The sequence below is a fragment of the Ursus maritimus genome, unplaced genomic scaffold (genome assembly GCF_017311325.1).
Source record: "Ursus maritimus isolate PB19 unplaced genomic scaffold, ASM1731132v1 scaffold_12, whole genome shotgun sequence".
NCBI lineage: Eukaryota > Metazoa > Chordata > Mammalia > Carnivora > Ursidae > Ursus > Ursus maritimus.
Genome location: NW_024423564.1, coordinates 3794580 through 3811230, shown reverse-complemented (window position 1 = coordinate 3811230; position 16651 = coordinate 3794580). Strand labels below are relative to the sequence as shown.

The following is a 16651-nucleotide window of genomic DNA, read 5'->3' as shown; positions in this document are numbered from 1 at the left end:
CAGCAGGGAGCTGGGGACACAAGTTGGCAACTTAGGAGAAAGGTATGGATTTATTAATCCTATGGAAGTAACTCCAGGAATCTAAAAAATTAGGCACCATCAGATAAACGTTATTAGATGAACCTGGGGAAACTGGCAAGATCACACATGGAAAATGTACAGAGTGAAGTGAAAGAGGATTCTGGCTCATTCTGAGCAGAGAAAGACCAAGAAAATAACAACTAGAGAAGTAAAAGGGATAATTGAGGTAAACAGTATAAAAGCCAAGAAAGGAAAATGATTTCAAATAGCAATGATTCAGGCGCCTGGCTAGCTTAGTCGGTAGAGCATGAGACTCCTAAATAGCAATGATTCAGTGTCATCAAAGATCAAATAAAGCATGGATTGGAAAATGTCATTGAATTTTCCATCAGAAGAAAATGCGTGACCATATTATGGTAATGGTTAAGAGCATAAGTGGTAGAAGTACACTGCTTGTGTTTGAATCCTAACAGTGCCACTTACCAGCTGTGTGGCCTTGATTAAGTTACTTACCCTCTCAGTGCTTCTGTTTCCTCATCTGTAAGATGAGGCTTTCGCTGATACCTGTCTCACAGGGCCGTCATGAGGAGTAGATGAGCTCATACTGCTTCAGACAGTGCCTGCTATGTAGCAGGCGCTTGATGAGTTTTGCTGTACTATTGCCATTACAATTATTAGTGAAAGCAGTTTTCTTCAGGTCGGAGCATGGAATGAAAGCTGAATTGCAGCCAGTTGAAGAGTAAATGGAGGTGAAGAAGAGGGGGTAGTAAGTGTAAGTTCCTTTCGAAAAGTTTGGGTATTAAGGGGGAAATAGAGGATTGGCAACTAGAGGTAAACTCAAGGCTAAGGACAGACTTGCTTAGGAAGGAGACTTGAAACTGAAGGAAAAGAACCAGCAAAGGAAGAAAGATTGAAGACAAGAGACAGGACAGGTGATGGGACAAGATTCTGGAGGAAGTAGAAAGGAAGTAAGATCAAAGCACCAGTAGAGAAGCCTTATCTTTGGACACTTTCTTGTTCCAGGGGGACAAGTTGGGAGGATGATTGCAGATGTGGATATAGCAGAGTGAAAGGAGTATATGTCTAATAACTTCTGTAATAAGGGCATTAGCTAAGGAGAGCAAGGATTGGGAAAATGAATTAAAGATTTTCTGCTGGGTGGGGGTGGTGTGGCACCTGGTAGCTCAGTCAGATAAGTGTCCAACTCTTGATTTTGGCTCAGGTCATGATCTCAGGGTTGTGAAATCAAATCCCATGTCAGGCTCCACACTCAGCAGGGAGTATGCTCGAGGTTCTGTCTCTCCCTCTCCCACCGCCCGTCCCCACCCTATGCTCATGCTCTCTCTCTAAAATAAAAAAAATTTTAAAGATTTAATTAATTTATTTGAGAGAGATGGAGCAGAAGCAGGGGTGAGGGGTGGGGGAGGAAGAGCAAAGAGGGTAAGCAGACTCCCCACTGAGTAGGGAACCCAACATGGGGCTGGATCCAGGACCCCAAGATCACAACCTGAACCATAGGCAGATGCTTAACTGACAGAGTCCCCCAGGTGCCCCTAAAATAATTTTTTTTTTTAAGATATATCTGCTAAGGGGAGTGGGAAGAGATGGCTGACCAAGGGCAAGAAAAGGATTTCTCAGTAGTGCCATAAGCTCTGTTAAGACTAGAGACCATAAACCTGTAATGGCACCATTATCCCAATGCATTCTAGCTGTTTCAGCAGCTCAGGCATGGGCACAGGGAAGACGGAGTGTTAGATTGATCCAAGATTGGGAGTTTTCAGGATCAGCGCTGAAGAAGGAGCAGAGTCCTAACGAGAGAGGTTGAAGCAAGTAAACTTGGAGTTCAGGCTCAGTGAAGAAGGAAATGGAAGGTAGGAAAAAGCAAAAGACTATAGAGACCAGAGGTCACAAAGAGCTCTAAAATAGTATAGTGGAAACACAGGAGCAGGAGGACCGGAATATTGGAATTTCAGTTTCAAAGCTAACCAAATTCCTGAATGGCAGCTCTGGTGTTAGGTCAGAGTGGATAATGCTGAAGTGGATTCCATCCTAGAAATAGAAAGTGAAAACAAAACTCGTTTTGTCCTGCGATTCCAAACTTCCTGGCTTATTCTTCAGCATCGCTTTCCCTCATTTATCCCAAATATCAACACATTTATTTTAACTACATTTTCAGCATTCTCAAATAATCAGAAACAATTGATAATTAGAATACAGCTGATAATCTAAAACTCTCATATCTGCCTTTAAAATACTCATTCATGTATAAATTCAGCTTGTCCGTTAGATGTCTTATGTGTATATTGACAAAAATGAATAAGACATAAGCTCATAAGACCTAAAGAGCTTATTATGACCTAAGGGGGAAATGTATATATTGATGGTAAGTATAGTGGAAAGTGTAACCTGGTATTTATACTTTTCCAGCAGATTTACTTTACTAATATTTTTTTGCCAAATCTTTAACTAAAAGTAGTTTGCTTTGTTAGAGTTCACACTACCTTGAGTAAACAAAAAGTATGATTTGCAAATATTATTTTAATATTACCATTGCCTAGCAATAGAGATGATTCTGGAAGCGTATGGGATAGGAGGAAAATCAATAGACTTTTATACATTTATTATGGAAGAGCTACATATTGATAATTAAATTTAATTTTAAATTTAATATTGATAATTAAAATTTGGCTTAAGTTGTATGTAATGGTTGATGTTTTCTGTGATGCTTCCTCTTGCAGTGCAAGCATCTTTATCACCTGACATTAAGGTGCTTTGATGTTTTTAGGGATTTTGTCCATAGAACAGCTCATCAGCCGGGTAGGTGTGATTGGTGTGACTCTCATGGCTCTCCTCTCTGGATTTGGTGCTGTCAACTGCCCATACACTTACATGTCCTACTTCCTCAGGTAAAAAGAACCTTGTCTCTTTTTTTTCCTATTACTTCACGAATATATATGTTCTATCATGCCATCATCATTAATACTTAAATATTAGATCTGTGACACTGGCTTTTTATTCTTTCCCTCTGTCCTTATGGACATGTCCTAGTAATCTTTCCAAATATAAGTCTTATCACTTATATTGTTTGCTCTTTGTTTGTCCTACATTCACTTATTTTTAAAATGGTTATTTCGGGGCGCCTGAGTGGCTCAGTTGGTTGAGCGTCCAGCTCTTGATTTCGGCTCAGGTCATGATCTCAAGGTCGTGAGATTGAGATTGAGCTCCACATCGGGCTCTGCACTTAGCAGGGAGTCTGCTTGAGATCCTCCCTCTCCCCCTTCCTCTGCCACTCCCCCTGCTTATAGGCATGCACGCACTCACTCTCTCTAAAATAAATAAATCTTTTTAAAAAATGGTTATTTCAGTCAAATTCTCTTTACTTCCTCTTATACTTTTTAAAGGCACATTTCTCATGGACAGCAATGTGCTAATCCCTACTTCAGTAAATCAGTTCCTCCTAAAAGTGGAATGGTAGAAGACTATGCCAAGTTGCAAGAGTGCTTCCGCATACATCATAAATGTCACTGGATCAAAGCTAAGAAAGCCGATAAGAGAGCCAGTTACCTTCTACTGCCCTGAGACTGCAAAACTTTTAGCTATAAAAAATGACAGCAAAAGTATTTTTGCTTTTTATAGTCATTTTAATATTCTCTAGAAAAAGTTCCTTGAATTACTGGTAACAACTAAAGTTTAGGTGTTTCTCCAGCTGCCTTCTATTTATTATGCCCAAGGATGGGCTCCCAAAACATTGCTAACCGTTGTGCTTATTATAGAAATGTGACTGATGCAGATATTCTAGCCCTGGAACGACGACTGCTCCAAACCATGGATATGATCATCAGCAAAAAGAAAAGGTAAGATATCAGCACATTAAAAACCTTGTACTCTTAGAATTTCTCAACAAGAAAATGTGACTATGAATTGGGGCTAATAGGGAATTTTATCTTATTCGTTTTTATAATAAATTAAAGCACCATCAAAGACTTAGTGTCTAGTCTTGCATGAAAGAAATTTTCAAATTCTGTTTATTTCCTGACTTTAGATAAATTCTCTTGAGATAAACTGTTAGTATAACGTTTACATTTGAAGGTATTCTGCACTCGATGCTTTAAAAGTTATTGTCCTACATTTTTATAAACATTTGTATGCCTGATTATTTCAATCTTTTCAACTTCCTTTTCTCCAGCTACTTTGAAAAATCCTTTAAGTCTTCTGGCTGTTGTCATTTTTATCATTTAATAAGTACTTTTACAATGTATGCTTTTAAAGTGGCATTCTTAGAAATCTGTATCAGGTGGGTTACAGTCTAGGCTGTAGACTCAGACTGTCTGAATTTGAATCCTTGGCCCACAATTCACAGTGTGGCCTTGAGGCGTTACTTTCTGTTCTTGGTTTCCTCATCTGTAAAATGGAAATAATGAGTTGACATGTAGCACTCTTGGAACAGAGAACCATACAGAGCTAAAGAAAACTATTGAACTTACTAATAATAGTCTCTGGAGGACAATCATTAGGTTTTAGTGCTTTGTCTTCATTTATTCATTCATATATTTTCATTCTCTTAATAATTATAGGAAGCCTAGTTTATGCTAGGTACTGTACTAAATGCTGAACTCAATACAGATAGAATGAGGAATAAGATAAGTTACTGGGATACTGGGTGGCTCAGTTGGTTACGCATCTCTCCTCGGCTCAGGTCTCGATCCCAGAGTCCTGGGATCGAGCCCTGAGTCATCAGGCTCCCTGCTTGGTGGGGAGCCTACTTCTCCCTTTGCCCCTGCCCCCTCCAGCCACTTGTGTTCTCTCTTGTGTGAGCTCCCTCTCTCTCTGTGTGTATCAAATAAATAAATAAAATCTTTTTTTAAAAAAGATAATAAGTGACTGTCTTCATGAAGCTTCATGAAGACAGTCTACTGTCTTTTTTAAAGTTCTATTACCCAAATAAAAACAGTGACATAGAGGTTTTAAATTGTCTGAGTGTTTCTGCGTTCATGTTTTGTCTTTCAACATTTTTCTATAATGAGACCCATAGTCAGGTCAAAGAAGGCTTAATGTAAGAGATAACAATAGACTTTAGAATGATAAAGAGGGCCAGATTTACCAGCTCATTATTTGTCTCCATTTCTGTACATCTGTACTAGGGTATTGATAGTAGATACACATGTTGTATACACATTTATTCTTTGCATTTTGTTCACATTCATTCTGTACAGTTTATTTTACATAAAAATGTGAATGTAGATTTAAAAAAATAACAGTAAAAGCAACCTTATTCCATATTGAAAGATAATTATAAAGGAATAATGCTATTTTGGTTCCCGTGATTGTTCTCCCGTTTACTGGATTTCTTTCATTCGTATGGGGAAATGAAAGTAATGACCCGTGTCAAGTGTGGATGTAAATTTTTTTTAAGATTTTATTTGAAAGAGAGAGAGAGAGCATGTGTGTGCATGTGGGCGCGGGTGGGGGTGGGCAGAGGCCAGAGGGAGAGGGAGAAGGAGGCTCCCAGCTGAGCAGAGAGCCCCACGTGGGCACAATCCCAGGACCCTGAGATCATGACCTGAACGGAAGGTACGCTTAACCAACTAAGCTGCTGTTTTCCACAGTCAATGCACCAGTTTACATTCCCACCCATAGTGCACGAGGCTTCCCTTTTCTTCCACATCCTTGCCAACACTTGTTATTCTTGTCTTTTTTTATTGTATCCATTCTGACTGGCATGAGGTGATATCTCATTGTGGTTTTGATTTGCATTTACCTGATTAGTGATGTTGAGCGTCTTTTTGTGTATCTGTTAGCCATCTGGATGTCTTCTTTAGAAAAATGTTTATTTAGGTCCTCTGCCCACTTTTAATCAGATTATTTGTCTTTTTGATGTTGAGTTGTATAAGTTCTTTATATATTTTGGATATTAACCCCTTATTGGATACATCATTTGCAAATATCTTCTGCCATTCAGTAGGTTGTCTTTTTGTTTTATTGGTTTCCTTCACTGTGCAGAAGCTTTCTCTTTTGATGTTGTCCCAATAGTTTATTCTTGCTTTTGTTTCCCTCAACAGAGGAGACATATTTTTTGGACAGTTTGAGGAGAATAGTTATTAACTCTTCTTTGTGTTTGGTAGAATTCACCTGTGATTCCATCTGATCTTAGACTTTTGCTTATTGGGAGTTTTTGATTACTGATTCAATTTTGTTGCTAGTAGTTGGTCTGTTCAGATTTTCTATTTCTTCCTGATTCTGTTTTGGAAGATTGTATGTTTCTAGGAACTTATCCATTTCTTCTAGGTTGTCCAGTTTGTTGGCATATAATTTTTTGTACTAGTCTCTCATAATTCTTTGTATTTCTGTGGTGTCAGTTGTTGTTTCTTCTCTTTTATCTCTGGTTTCATTTGGGTCCTGTCTCCTCTCTTTCTTTTTTTTTTCATGATGAATCTGACTAAAGGTTTATCAATTTTGTTATCTTTTTAAAGAACCAACTCTTGGTTTCATTGATCTATTTTCTGATTTTAGAGTCTATTTCATTAATTTCTTCCTGAAATTATTTCCTTCTTTATTCCGTCTTTATTATTTCCTTCCTTCTACTAAGCTTGGGCTTTGTTTTCTTTCTCTAGTTCATTTAGGTATAAGGTTAAAGTGTTTGAGACTTTTCTTATTTCTTGAGATAGGCCTATATTGCTATAAATTTCCCTCTTAGAACTGCTTTTGTTACATCCAGAAGATTTGGGATGATTGTTTTTCCACTTTGATTTGTCTCTATGTGTTTTTTATTTCCTCTCTGATCTCTTCATTGACCTATCGGTTGGTTAGTAGCCTCCATGTGTTTGTGTTTTTAACAGTTACTTGTGATTGATAACCTTGTTTCATACCATTACAGTCAGAAAAGATGCATATTATGATTTCAGTCTTTTCTAAATTTATTGAGATTTGTTTTATGGCCCACATGTGATCCATCCTGGAGAATGTTCCTTGTCCACTTGAAAAGAATGTGTATTTAGCTGTTTTGGGGTGGAATGTTCTGTATGTATCTATTAAGTCCATCTAGTCTAGTTCAGAGATGCTGTTTCCTTATTGATTTTTGGCCTGGATATTCCATTCATTCATGTAAGTGGGGTGTTAAAGTTCTCTACTATGATTGTTATTACTGTCAATTTCTCCATTTATGTCTGTTAACATTTGCATTATGTCTTTAGATGCTCCAGTGTTGTGTGCAAAGATATTTACAGTTGTTATATCCTCTTGTTGGATTGCTTTCTTTATCATTACATATTGCCCTTTTGTGTCTCTTGTTAAAGTCTTTGTTATAGAGTCTGCTTTGTCTGCTAAGTACTGCTACCCTGCCTTCCCCCCCGCCCCCCACTTTAATTTGCATGGTATATGTTTTTGAGCCCTTCACTTTCAGTCTGTATGTATCTGGGTCAGAAGTGAGCCTCTTGTAGGCAGCATACAGATGGGTCTTTTTTTTTTTTTTATGCATTCATTCATTCTATGTCTTTTGATTAGAGCATTTAGACTATTTACATTTTAAAGTAATTATTGATAGGTATGAACTTATTTCCATTTTGTTCATTGTTTTCTGGCTGTTTTTGTAGTTCTTCTGTTCCTTCTCTTGCTGTTTTCTCTTGCGATTGATGACTTTCTTTAGTGTATGTTTGGCTTTCTTTCTCTTTTTTTTTTTGGTTATCCATTAAACATTTTGGTTTTGTTGTTACCATGAAGTTCATATATAATATCCTAAGTATGTAGCAGTCTTTATTAAGTTGATGGTCACTTAAGTTCAAACACATTCTAAAAGAACTTTTTTTACCCCCCCCATTTTGTGTATATGTTGTCATGTTTTGTATCTTTTTATAGATATATAGATATAAAGATAGATAGATATGTATATATATACATATATATATGTACATAAGTGTGTATACTTTTATATCATCATTTTCTTCTACTTAGAGCCTTCTCTTTTCACTTAATGAAGTGCCTTTAACATTTTGTCTAAGGCCAGTTTAGTGGAAATGAACTCCTTTAACTTTCTATGTCTGGGAAACTCTCTCCTTCTGTTCTGAATGATAACCTTGCCAGGTAGAGTATTCTTGCATGTAGGTTTTTTTCCTTTCAGCACTTTGAATATATTATACCATTTCTTTTTGTTCTGCAGAGTTTCTGCTGGAAAATCTGCTGATAGCCTTATGGGGTTTCCCTTGTATATAACTATTTGCTTCTTGCTTCTTTTAAGGGTCTCTTTAAAAGTTGACGTTTTAATTACAATGTGTCATGATGTGGACCCCCTCGGGTTCATCTTGTTTGGAACTCTTTGCTTCCTGGGCCAGGATGTCCATTTCCTTCCCTAGGTTAGGGAAGTTTTCTGCTATTTCTTTAAATAAATTTTCTGCCCCTTTCTCTCTCTCTCCTTCTGGGACCCCTATAATGTGAGTGTTTGTTGGCTTGATGTTGTCCAAGAAATCCCGTAACCTGCCCTTATTTTTAAATTCTTTTTTCTTTTTGCTATTCAGCTTCGGTGGCTCCCATTACCCTGTCTTCTAGATCACTAATCCATTCTTTGGCATCCACTAATCTGGGTTGATTCCCTCTAGTATATTTTTCATTTCAGTTATTGTATTCCTCAACTCTCGTTCTTTTTATGTTTTCTGTCTCTTTGTTGAAGTTCTCGCTGAGTTCTTTCACCCTTCTCTTCGGTCCGGTGAACATCTTTATGATCACTGCTTTAAACTCTTTATCATGCATATTGCTTATCTCCATTTCATTTAGCCATTCTTTTTCTGAGGTTTTGTTTTATTCTTTAGTTTGGAGCATGGTCCTCTGTCTCCTCATTTTGTCTGCCCTTCTGTGTTTGTTCTGTGAATTTGGCGGAATTGCTACTTCTCCTAAACTCGAGGGAATGCTCCTGTGTACGGTCATCCTCTGTGTAGACTATGTGTGATGGTAATTTTGATTGACTGGCTGGAGCTGTGACTGGCATGGGCTGGGGATCCTGGAGCACTCCATTCTGGGTCTGCTCTGGTGGGATGTTTGGAGCTGAAGCGGGTATGATCCAGGATGGTCCTGGGGCTCTCTGCACAGAGAGTGCCTTGGCAGGACAGCTGAAGGCAAAGTGGGTGCGGGGGGGGGGGGGCAGTGTCCGGGGCCTCTCTCTGCAGAAAGGGCACCCTGGCAAGATAGCTGAAGCTGCAATGAGTGCAAGCCAGGGTGTCCCAAGGCACTCCATGAAGGAAGAACCCTGATGAGGTGGCTGGAGCCAAGGCTGGCACAGGCCAGGATGCTGCACTCAGGGAGTGCCCTGGCAGGACAGCTGGAGCTGAAGTGGGCACAAGCCAGGGTTCCCAAAGTGCTCCACACAGTGGGTACACTGGCAGGGTGGCTGGAGCTGGAGCTAAAACATCCATGGGCCAGGAGGTCCCAGAGTGCTCTGCACCAGGGGGCCCCCAGCAAGCCGTCTGGAGCTGAACTGGTGTGGGCCTGGAGTGTTCTGGGGTGCTTTGCACCTGTGTCACGTGGTGAGATGGCTGGAGCTGTAGTCAACACTGACCAGGGTGTCCCAGTGTGCACAGTTTTGGGGCTGCTTTGGTGGGACAGCTGGGGCTTATGTGGTCTAGGGGCTTGGGGCTCACTGAGGTGATAGTCTGACTAGAGTACCCAGACTCTGCTCCCTTCTGCACTTTCAAAGTGGAGGGGGAACATAAACTGTGGTGGTTGCCACCTGAAGGGAGTTCCAGCCGTTCCTCTGCTATCTGGTAGGGTTCTAGAGCTGGTTCCTTTATATTCTAGTTGCTATTCTAAACCACAGCTTTTTTTCTGTGCCTCAGGGCAGACAAATCTCCTCAATCCTTCAGTACTATTTCTTCCCCCTGCCTACCCTCCCCAACCCCGCATTTCACAGCATTGGGGGTGGGGGTTCCCTTTCATACTAAGTCTCCATCTGTTTTGCTGTTCTCTCTGTGGTCTATCTTTTGTTGTGCAGAAGCTGTTCAGTCAGCCCTCAGTTATTCTTCAGGAGAAATTGCTCTATAAATAGGTGTAGATTTGGTGTGTCTTTGGGGGCTAAGTTCAGAGTCTGCCTACATCACCATCTTTGACCTTTTCCTTGGATGTGTGCTTTTAAGCCATTTCACCGTAATGGTTAGGAATTCCTTTCCCATGGTTAGGAATTGGCCTTGATCCACACATGTATCCCTATAGGTTTTGTCTAGTCAGAATCTGGGATGGTTTGTGGTCCTGCCGTAGATGTTACTAATTTGAGTGGCTCTCAGAAGAGTCAGCCTCCCAACTTGGCCTAATTAGCACAGCAGTGGAGCTAACAGGGCAGATAGACAGCTAACATGACAACGCTGGGGCCATTGGGATTCATACTAGAAAAACTGTTTTCACGAACACTCATAGCTGGGGAGGAGTAGTGTCCAGAAATCATTTTTTAATTTAACAGCAGAGGGCCATAGTGAGATGGCATACAAGAAAAATAACATCTGTTATGTACACAAATTAATGGTTGAAAATGGCAAGAAAGAGACACACTGTGTTCTCACTTGAAACACTGAGGATGAGGTTTATAGTATTTGAAAAACATTCATCAAAATCCTCATTTAATTAGTATGAACATGCTGGTTTAGTGGTCAAAACCTTTAGCTTTTTTCAGGTTGAGAGAATTAAGTCATCTGTTACATTGTTTTGTTTTTCTGTTGACTTAGATATTAAAGCTTTTATTTTGGTATAATATGGTATAGCTCAAATATTCACAAACAATACAATTTTGAAATTGTGGTTTTTGTGGAAGATAGAAAATACAGCTATGCAACTACACCATGGTATAATGAAAAGAACTTCAGCTAGACAAACACTTTATAATTGTGTTAAGTGATCTTGAGCAAATACTAGACTGTCTTAAAATGATGGGGTTGACTAAAGGGTCTCTACGATTCCATTCAGCCCACAATTCTTAATTTATCATTTTTCAGTTTGTGACACAAAAACTAGAGTTTTATAACATGTAAAAGTTTAATGCAAGCTATTACTGTGGAGAAAAAAATTTTAACCTGTACTCTGCAGTTGGAAATATTTTTTATTTTTTTAGGTTCTCTTTTGAAAATTTGTAGGGATAGAGAAAAAAAATAAATTCACTGGTAAAATTTTAGCACCAGCCACAACTGCCTTTAAACTGTGGTACTGCCAAGAGTTTAATTCCTTCTACAGAAAACCATAAAAACTAGAAAAATTGTTTCTTAAAAAAAAAAAAAAATATATATATATATATACACAAATATATAGATATATATAGATATATATATGTATTCAAAGGCCCTGGAAAATGAACAGACATAAAATTTTGAGAAGAATATCAGATTACTTCATGTTTGTGGCTTTCTTGCCTGGAGTTGCTCTTTAACTGCTGCCTACTCTCTGGCACCCACTCAGACTGACAAATTTCCAGTTACTCTGAACTTTGAAGTGAAATTTTGGAGGAAAAAGAGATGCAGAATTACTAAGATAAACTGTCTGAATCCCTGCCTCATCACTAAACAATGCATTTGCAGAGTAAATACCAGGGAGCCTAAGAAAAAGTAGGGAGAAACTAGGAAGGGGTCTACCTTTGAAAGACATAATTACCCCTTATTGTGATTTGCAAGTGTGTTGTGCCTTTGGTTGAGTGCATTGCCTGAACTGTGTGTAAGATGGGCACAGAGCTCGAATGACAGAAAGTGAAATTCTTACTGGCTTGAGGTGTCACAAGGTAGAACTGAACTGGCAAAGCATTTAGAAATTTTGAGAGGGGCGCCTGGGTGGCTCAGTCGTTAAGTGTCTGCCTTCGCCTCAGGGCGTGATCCTGGAGTCCTGTGATCGAGCCCCACATCGACCGAGCTCCCTGCTCCACTGGGAGCCTGCTTCTGCCTCTCCCACTCCCCCTGCTTGCCACTCCAGCCCTCTCGCGGGCTGTCTCTCTCTCTCTGTCAAATAAATAAATAAAATTTTAAAAAAAAAAAGAAATTTTGAGAGATCACTAGAAACAAAGGGACCAGAGAAAGGATAAGTCTTAAAATCTGACTATAAAATCTGTTCAGATTCTTTGTTAACCACTAACCTGCTCAGGCTCAGCAGAGACTGTCAGAGTCAGGCTAAAAATAGAGCAGCCGGATGCTGAAAAACTAAGCAAAGACTTGAGTTGCTGCATACAGTAGGTACGACAGTTTCACAATTTGAGCCCAGGGAAGTTAACTGCTTAATAGAACAACAACAAAAAAGTCCTCAGAAAAACAAAACAGATTTCAAAGTACTGCAACATAATATTTACAGTGTTAAATTTTCAGCCAAAATTGATTAGACGTACAAAGAAATGGGGCCTTGCGATCCATATTCAAGATAAAAAGCAGTTAATGGATATTTAACCTCAAGTGGGCTCAGATAATGGATTCAGCAAAAAGACTTAAAAGCAGCTATTATAAATTCTAAGAAATGAAGGAAAGCATAGTATTAGGGAACAGATAAAGCTTCCCAAAAGAAAAATGGAAACTATTTTTAAAAGAAAACAAAAAGAAATTCAAACGTTAAAAAGTACAGTAACTGAAATGAAAATTTTACTAGGTAGGTTTAGCAGAAATTGAGATAGCAAAAAAGAATCAAGTTGAAGATCAGTAGAAATTATTCGGTTTGAAGAATAGAGAGAGAAAAGACTGAAAAAAATGCAGTGTCTCAGTATGAAACAATATCAAACAGTTCAACATGGAGTTGGAGTCCAAAAGAGTAAGAAAGGGGCAAAAAAATATTTAAAGAAATAATGGCCAGAAACTTCCCAAATTTGGTGGAAAACATTAATTTACAGATCCAAAAGCCTAGAGAACCCCAACTAGGATAAACACAAAACTATACTGAGGTTCATATAATCAAACTGCTAAAAGATGAAGGTAAAGAAAAGATCTTAAAAGCAGCAAGAGAAGAATGCTACGTACAGGGGAACCATGCAAACGAATGGTTGTTTAACAAGATTGCAGGGTACAAAATAAACATACAGAGATAAATTATATTTCTTTATACTGGCTATTAGATACAATATCAATTACAATACAATGCCAATTACAGTCATTGGAAAAATGAAAGGTATAAGTCTAGCAAAACATGTACAGGACTTACATGCTGAAAACTATAAAATGCTGATGAAAGAAATCAAGTATCTAAATAGAGAGGCATAACATGTTAAAAGATTGGAAGGCTCAAAATAGTAGAGATGTTAATTCTGTCCACATTGATGCACAGGTTTAACGTATATCCCAACAAGATTTTTTGTAATCTACACAAAATTATTCTAATATATAGAAAAACAAAAGTACTAGAATAGTTAAAACAATTTTGAAAAAGAATAGAATGGAAAGAATCAGTCTTCAAAACTTACTATACAGCTGTACTAATCAAGACTGTGTGACATTGGCAGAGGTATAGACTTACCAATGGACCAGCGTAGAGAACTCAGACCAACACAAGTATGCCCAACTAATTTTTTACAAAGATGCAAGAGCACTTCAGTGGAGAAAAGGTAGCTTGTTCAACAAATGATGCTGGAACAATTTGACATCCACAAATTTTTTTTAAAAATGAATCTCAATATAAAGCTCACATCTTAACACAAAAATAAACTGTAAAACTCTACAACTTCGGGGGAAAAAACATAGGAAATCATAGGCGGGATCTAGGCCTAGGCAGACTTCTTAGACTTGACACCAAAAGTGTATTTTTTTTTAAGATTTTATTTTATTTATTTGACAGAGATAGAGACAGCCAGCGAGAGAGGGAACACAAGCAGGGGGAGTGGGAGAGGAAGAAGCAGGCTCCCAGCGGAGGAGCCCGATGTGGGGCTCGATCCCAGAACGCCGGGATCACGCCCTGAGCCGAAGGCAGACGCTTAACGACTGAGCCACCCAGGCGCCCCCCAAAAGTGTACTTTATAAGAGGAAAAATTAATAAATTGGACTTCATCCAAACTAAAAACTTTTCCTCTGAGAAAGACATTTCTCAGAAGATGAAAAGACAAATTATAGACTGGGAGAAAATATTTGCAAACCACATATCTGGAAAAAAAATACTAAAATATATAAAGAACTTTCAAAGCAGAGTTTAAAAAAAAAGTCCACTTAGAAAATGGGAAGAATGAAGGGGGGTAAACAGAAGGGGGAATGAACCATGAGAGACTGTGGACTCTGGGAAACAAACTGAGGGCTTCAGAGGGGAGAGGGGTGGGTAATTGGGACAGGCCGGTGATGGGTATCAAGGAGGGCACATATTGCATGGTGCACTGGGTGTTATACGCAAATAATGAATCATGGAACATTACATCAAAAACTAAGGATATAATGTATGGTGACTAACATAACATAATAAAAAATTATTATAAAAAATGGACAAAAGATGTGCAGATATTTCATTGTAGAGCATATACAGATGGCAGTTGAGTACATGAAAAGATGTTTTAACATCACAAGCCATTAGAGAAATGCAATTAAAACCACAGGTAACCAATATACATGTATTAGAATGGCCAAAATAAATAAGTGACACCAAATTCTAGTAAGGATGCAGAGACACTGGATCACTCATACACCACTGGTTAAAATGTAGTAATAGTAGTAATAGTAATTCTCAACCACATTTAGCAATTTCTTTAAAAACTAAACATGAAACTACCACACAACCCAGTGAATTGCATTCCTGGGCATTTATCCCAAAGAAATGAAGGCTTATGTTCACACAAGGCTTGTACACTAATGTTTCTAGCAGTGTTATTCATAGTAGCCAAAGATGGAGATAAGCCAGATATCCTTTAATGAATGAATGGTTAAAGTGGGGCGCATCCATACCACGGAATACTACTGAGTAGCCAAAAGGAGTGAACTATCAATAAAACAGCCTGGATGACCCTCCAGAAAATTATGCTGAGTGAAAAAAGCCAATCCACAAAGTTTACATACTATATGATTCTGTTTATGTAACATTTTTGAAATGACAAAATGGAAATGGAAAACAAATTTGTGGTGGCTGGGTGTTAAAGAGGAGTTGGAGGTGAGAGGAGGGAAGTGGGCTGTACAACATGAGGGATTCTTGTAGTGGTGGAAATCTGAAGTTCTGTATCTTGACTCTGTCAGTGTCAATACCCTGGTTTTGATACTGTACTATAAATGTGCAAGATGTTTCCATTGGGAAAAGCTGGGTAAAGGGCACATGGGATCTCTCTGTTTTTTTATAACCACATGTGAATCTACAATTATCTCAAAATGTTTAATTAAAAAAGAAAAGTGATTGCTGAATTCCTATCTTTCTGGTTTCCATCAGAAAACTGTGGAATGGCATATTTAAACCACAGACCTTTTCCATCCTCTTGACTTGCAGGCTACCACCAAACCTCAGCCAGGTGCATATGTTTTTCCAGACTGTGGGTTTTTTAATGGCATTCAGCTAATAATGAATAGATAAGTTCTTGATCTGGACTGCCCTTGTTATAAAGAGGCAGTAGGAATGATGATCACAGTGGGGTGGTGATGATAGTGACAAAAAGTTCAGGATAAAAGTTACGGACTTCTCTAGTACCTCATACTATTTTTTTCTTTTTTACCACATCTCAGGAAGTTTGATATTGTTACTGTTTCTTTTAAATATATATATTTATTTTTCATCTGAAACTTATTTGATAAGAGCAAAATTGATTTAGAGTTAAGTGATAAAAGTGAAAGTAAGTTGTTTAGAACAAGGTCATGCTGGGGCGCCTGGGTGGCACAGCGGTTAAGCGTCTGCCTTCGGCTCAGGGCATGATCCCGGCGTTACGGGATCGAGCCCCACATCAGGCTCCTCCACTATGAGCCTGCTTCTTCCTCTCCCATTCCCCCTGCTTGTGTTCCCTCTCTCACTGGCTGTCTCTATCTCTGTCGAATAAATAAATAAAATCTTTAAAAAAAAAAAAAAAAAAAAAAAAAAAGGTCATGCTTGCTGCGTGCAGACAACCTTCACTTCTTCTAGTGATTATTGCTGTCTACCTGTTATGGGGCTATGATACAGTGTCAGTCACCTTTATACAGCCAGCCAGTTCCACTCCACAGCCAGTCGTTGTGTTTGTTGTCCTGTAGGCATGAAAACTAAGGATAATAGAAATGGGTGTCTGTGTTTCCTCTCTCCCCAAGGCCTGTCCTTTAATCCAGCATGGTAAACTGAAGTGAACTTTTAAATGAGTGAAATAGAACCTCTTCCTTCTTCATACACCTGTTCCAACTTTTCCACCTATGAAAATGGGAAAACTAAGGGTTAGGAGTCTTGCCAAGTCAAAATCTCCCTAAGTCTGAGCCTCTTCTCAGTTGTTAATTACATCTTCCAACAATGCGGAGTTACAGTGAACGTATGTAATTAAAGAAAAAGACAGCTAAAGCTTGGAGCTATATTTCATTCACTCATTTAGGGGAGGAAACAGTTAAGTCAGCATGGCCCAATACACTTCATGTTCTTATTGTTAATATCATTTTAACCAGTGGCTTAAAGAACCAGAAATACTATTTGGTACCATTGGTACCATTTTGTGTTGGTTCCAACCATAAATATTAATGCCACTTCTTCCTCCTTACCACTTTTGTCTCTTGTCACCCAAAAATCTCCA

General features: G+C 38.6%; 1 protein-coding gene across 3 annotated transcripts in view; it reads left to right on the top strand.

Moving 5' to 3' along the window:
* The window catches only part of GPR89A (G protein-coupled receptor 89A), a 56703-nt gene that overhangs the window by 20604 nt on the left and 19448 nt on the right, over window positions 1-16651 (top strand). For all 3 annotated transcript variants that reach the window (XM_008707743.2, XM_008707744.2, XM_008707742.2), the window contains exons 6-7: window positions 2807-2927; window positions 3795-3875. In XM_008707743.2, the coding sequence (XP_008705965.1) occupies window positions 2807-2927; window positions 3795-3875 (202 nt within the window). The remainder of the gene's footprint in view (window positions 1-2806; window positions 2928-3794; window positions 3876-16651) is intronic.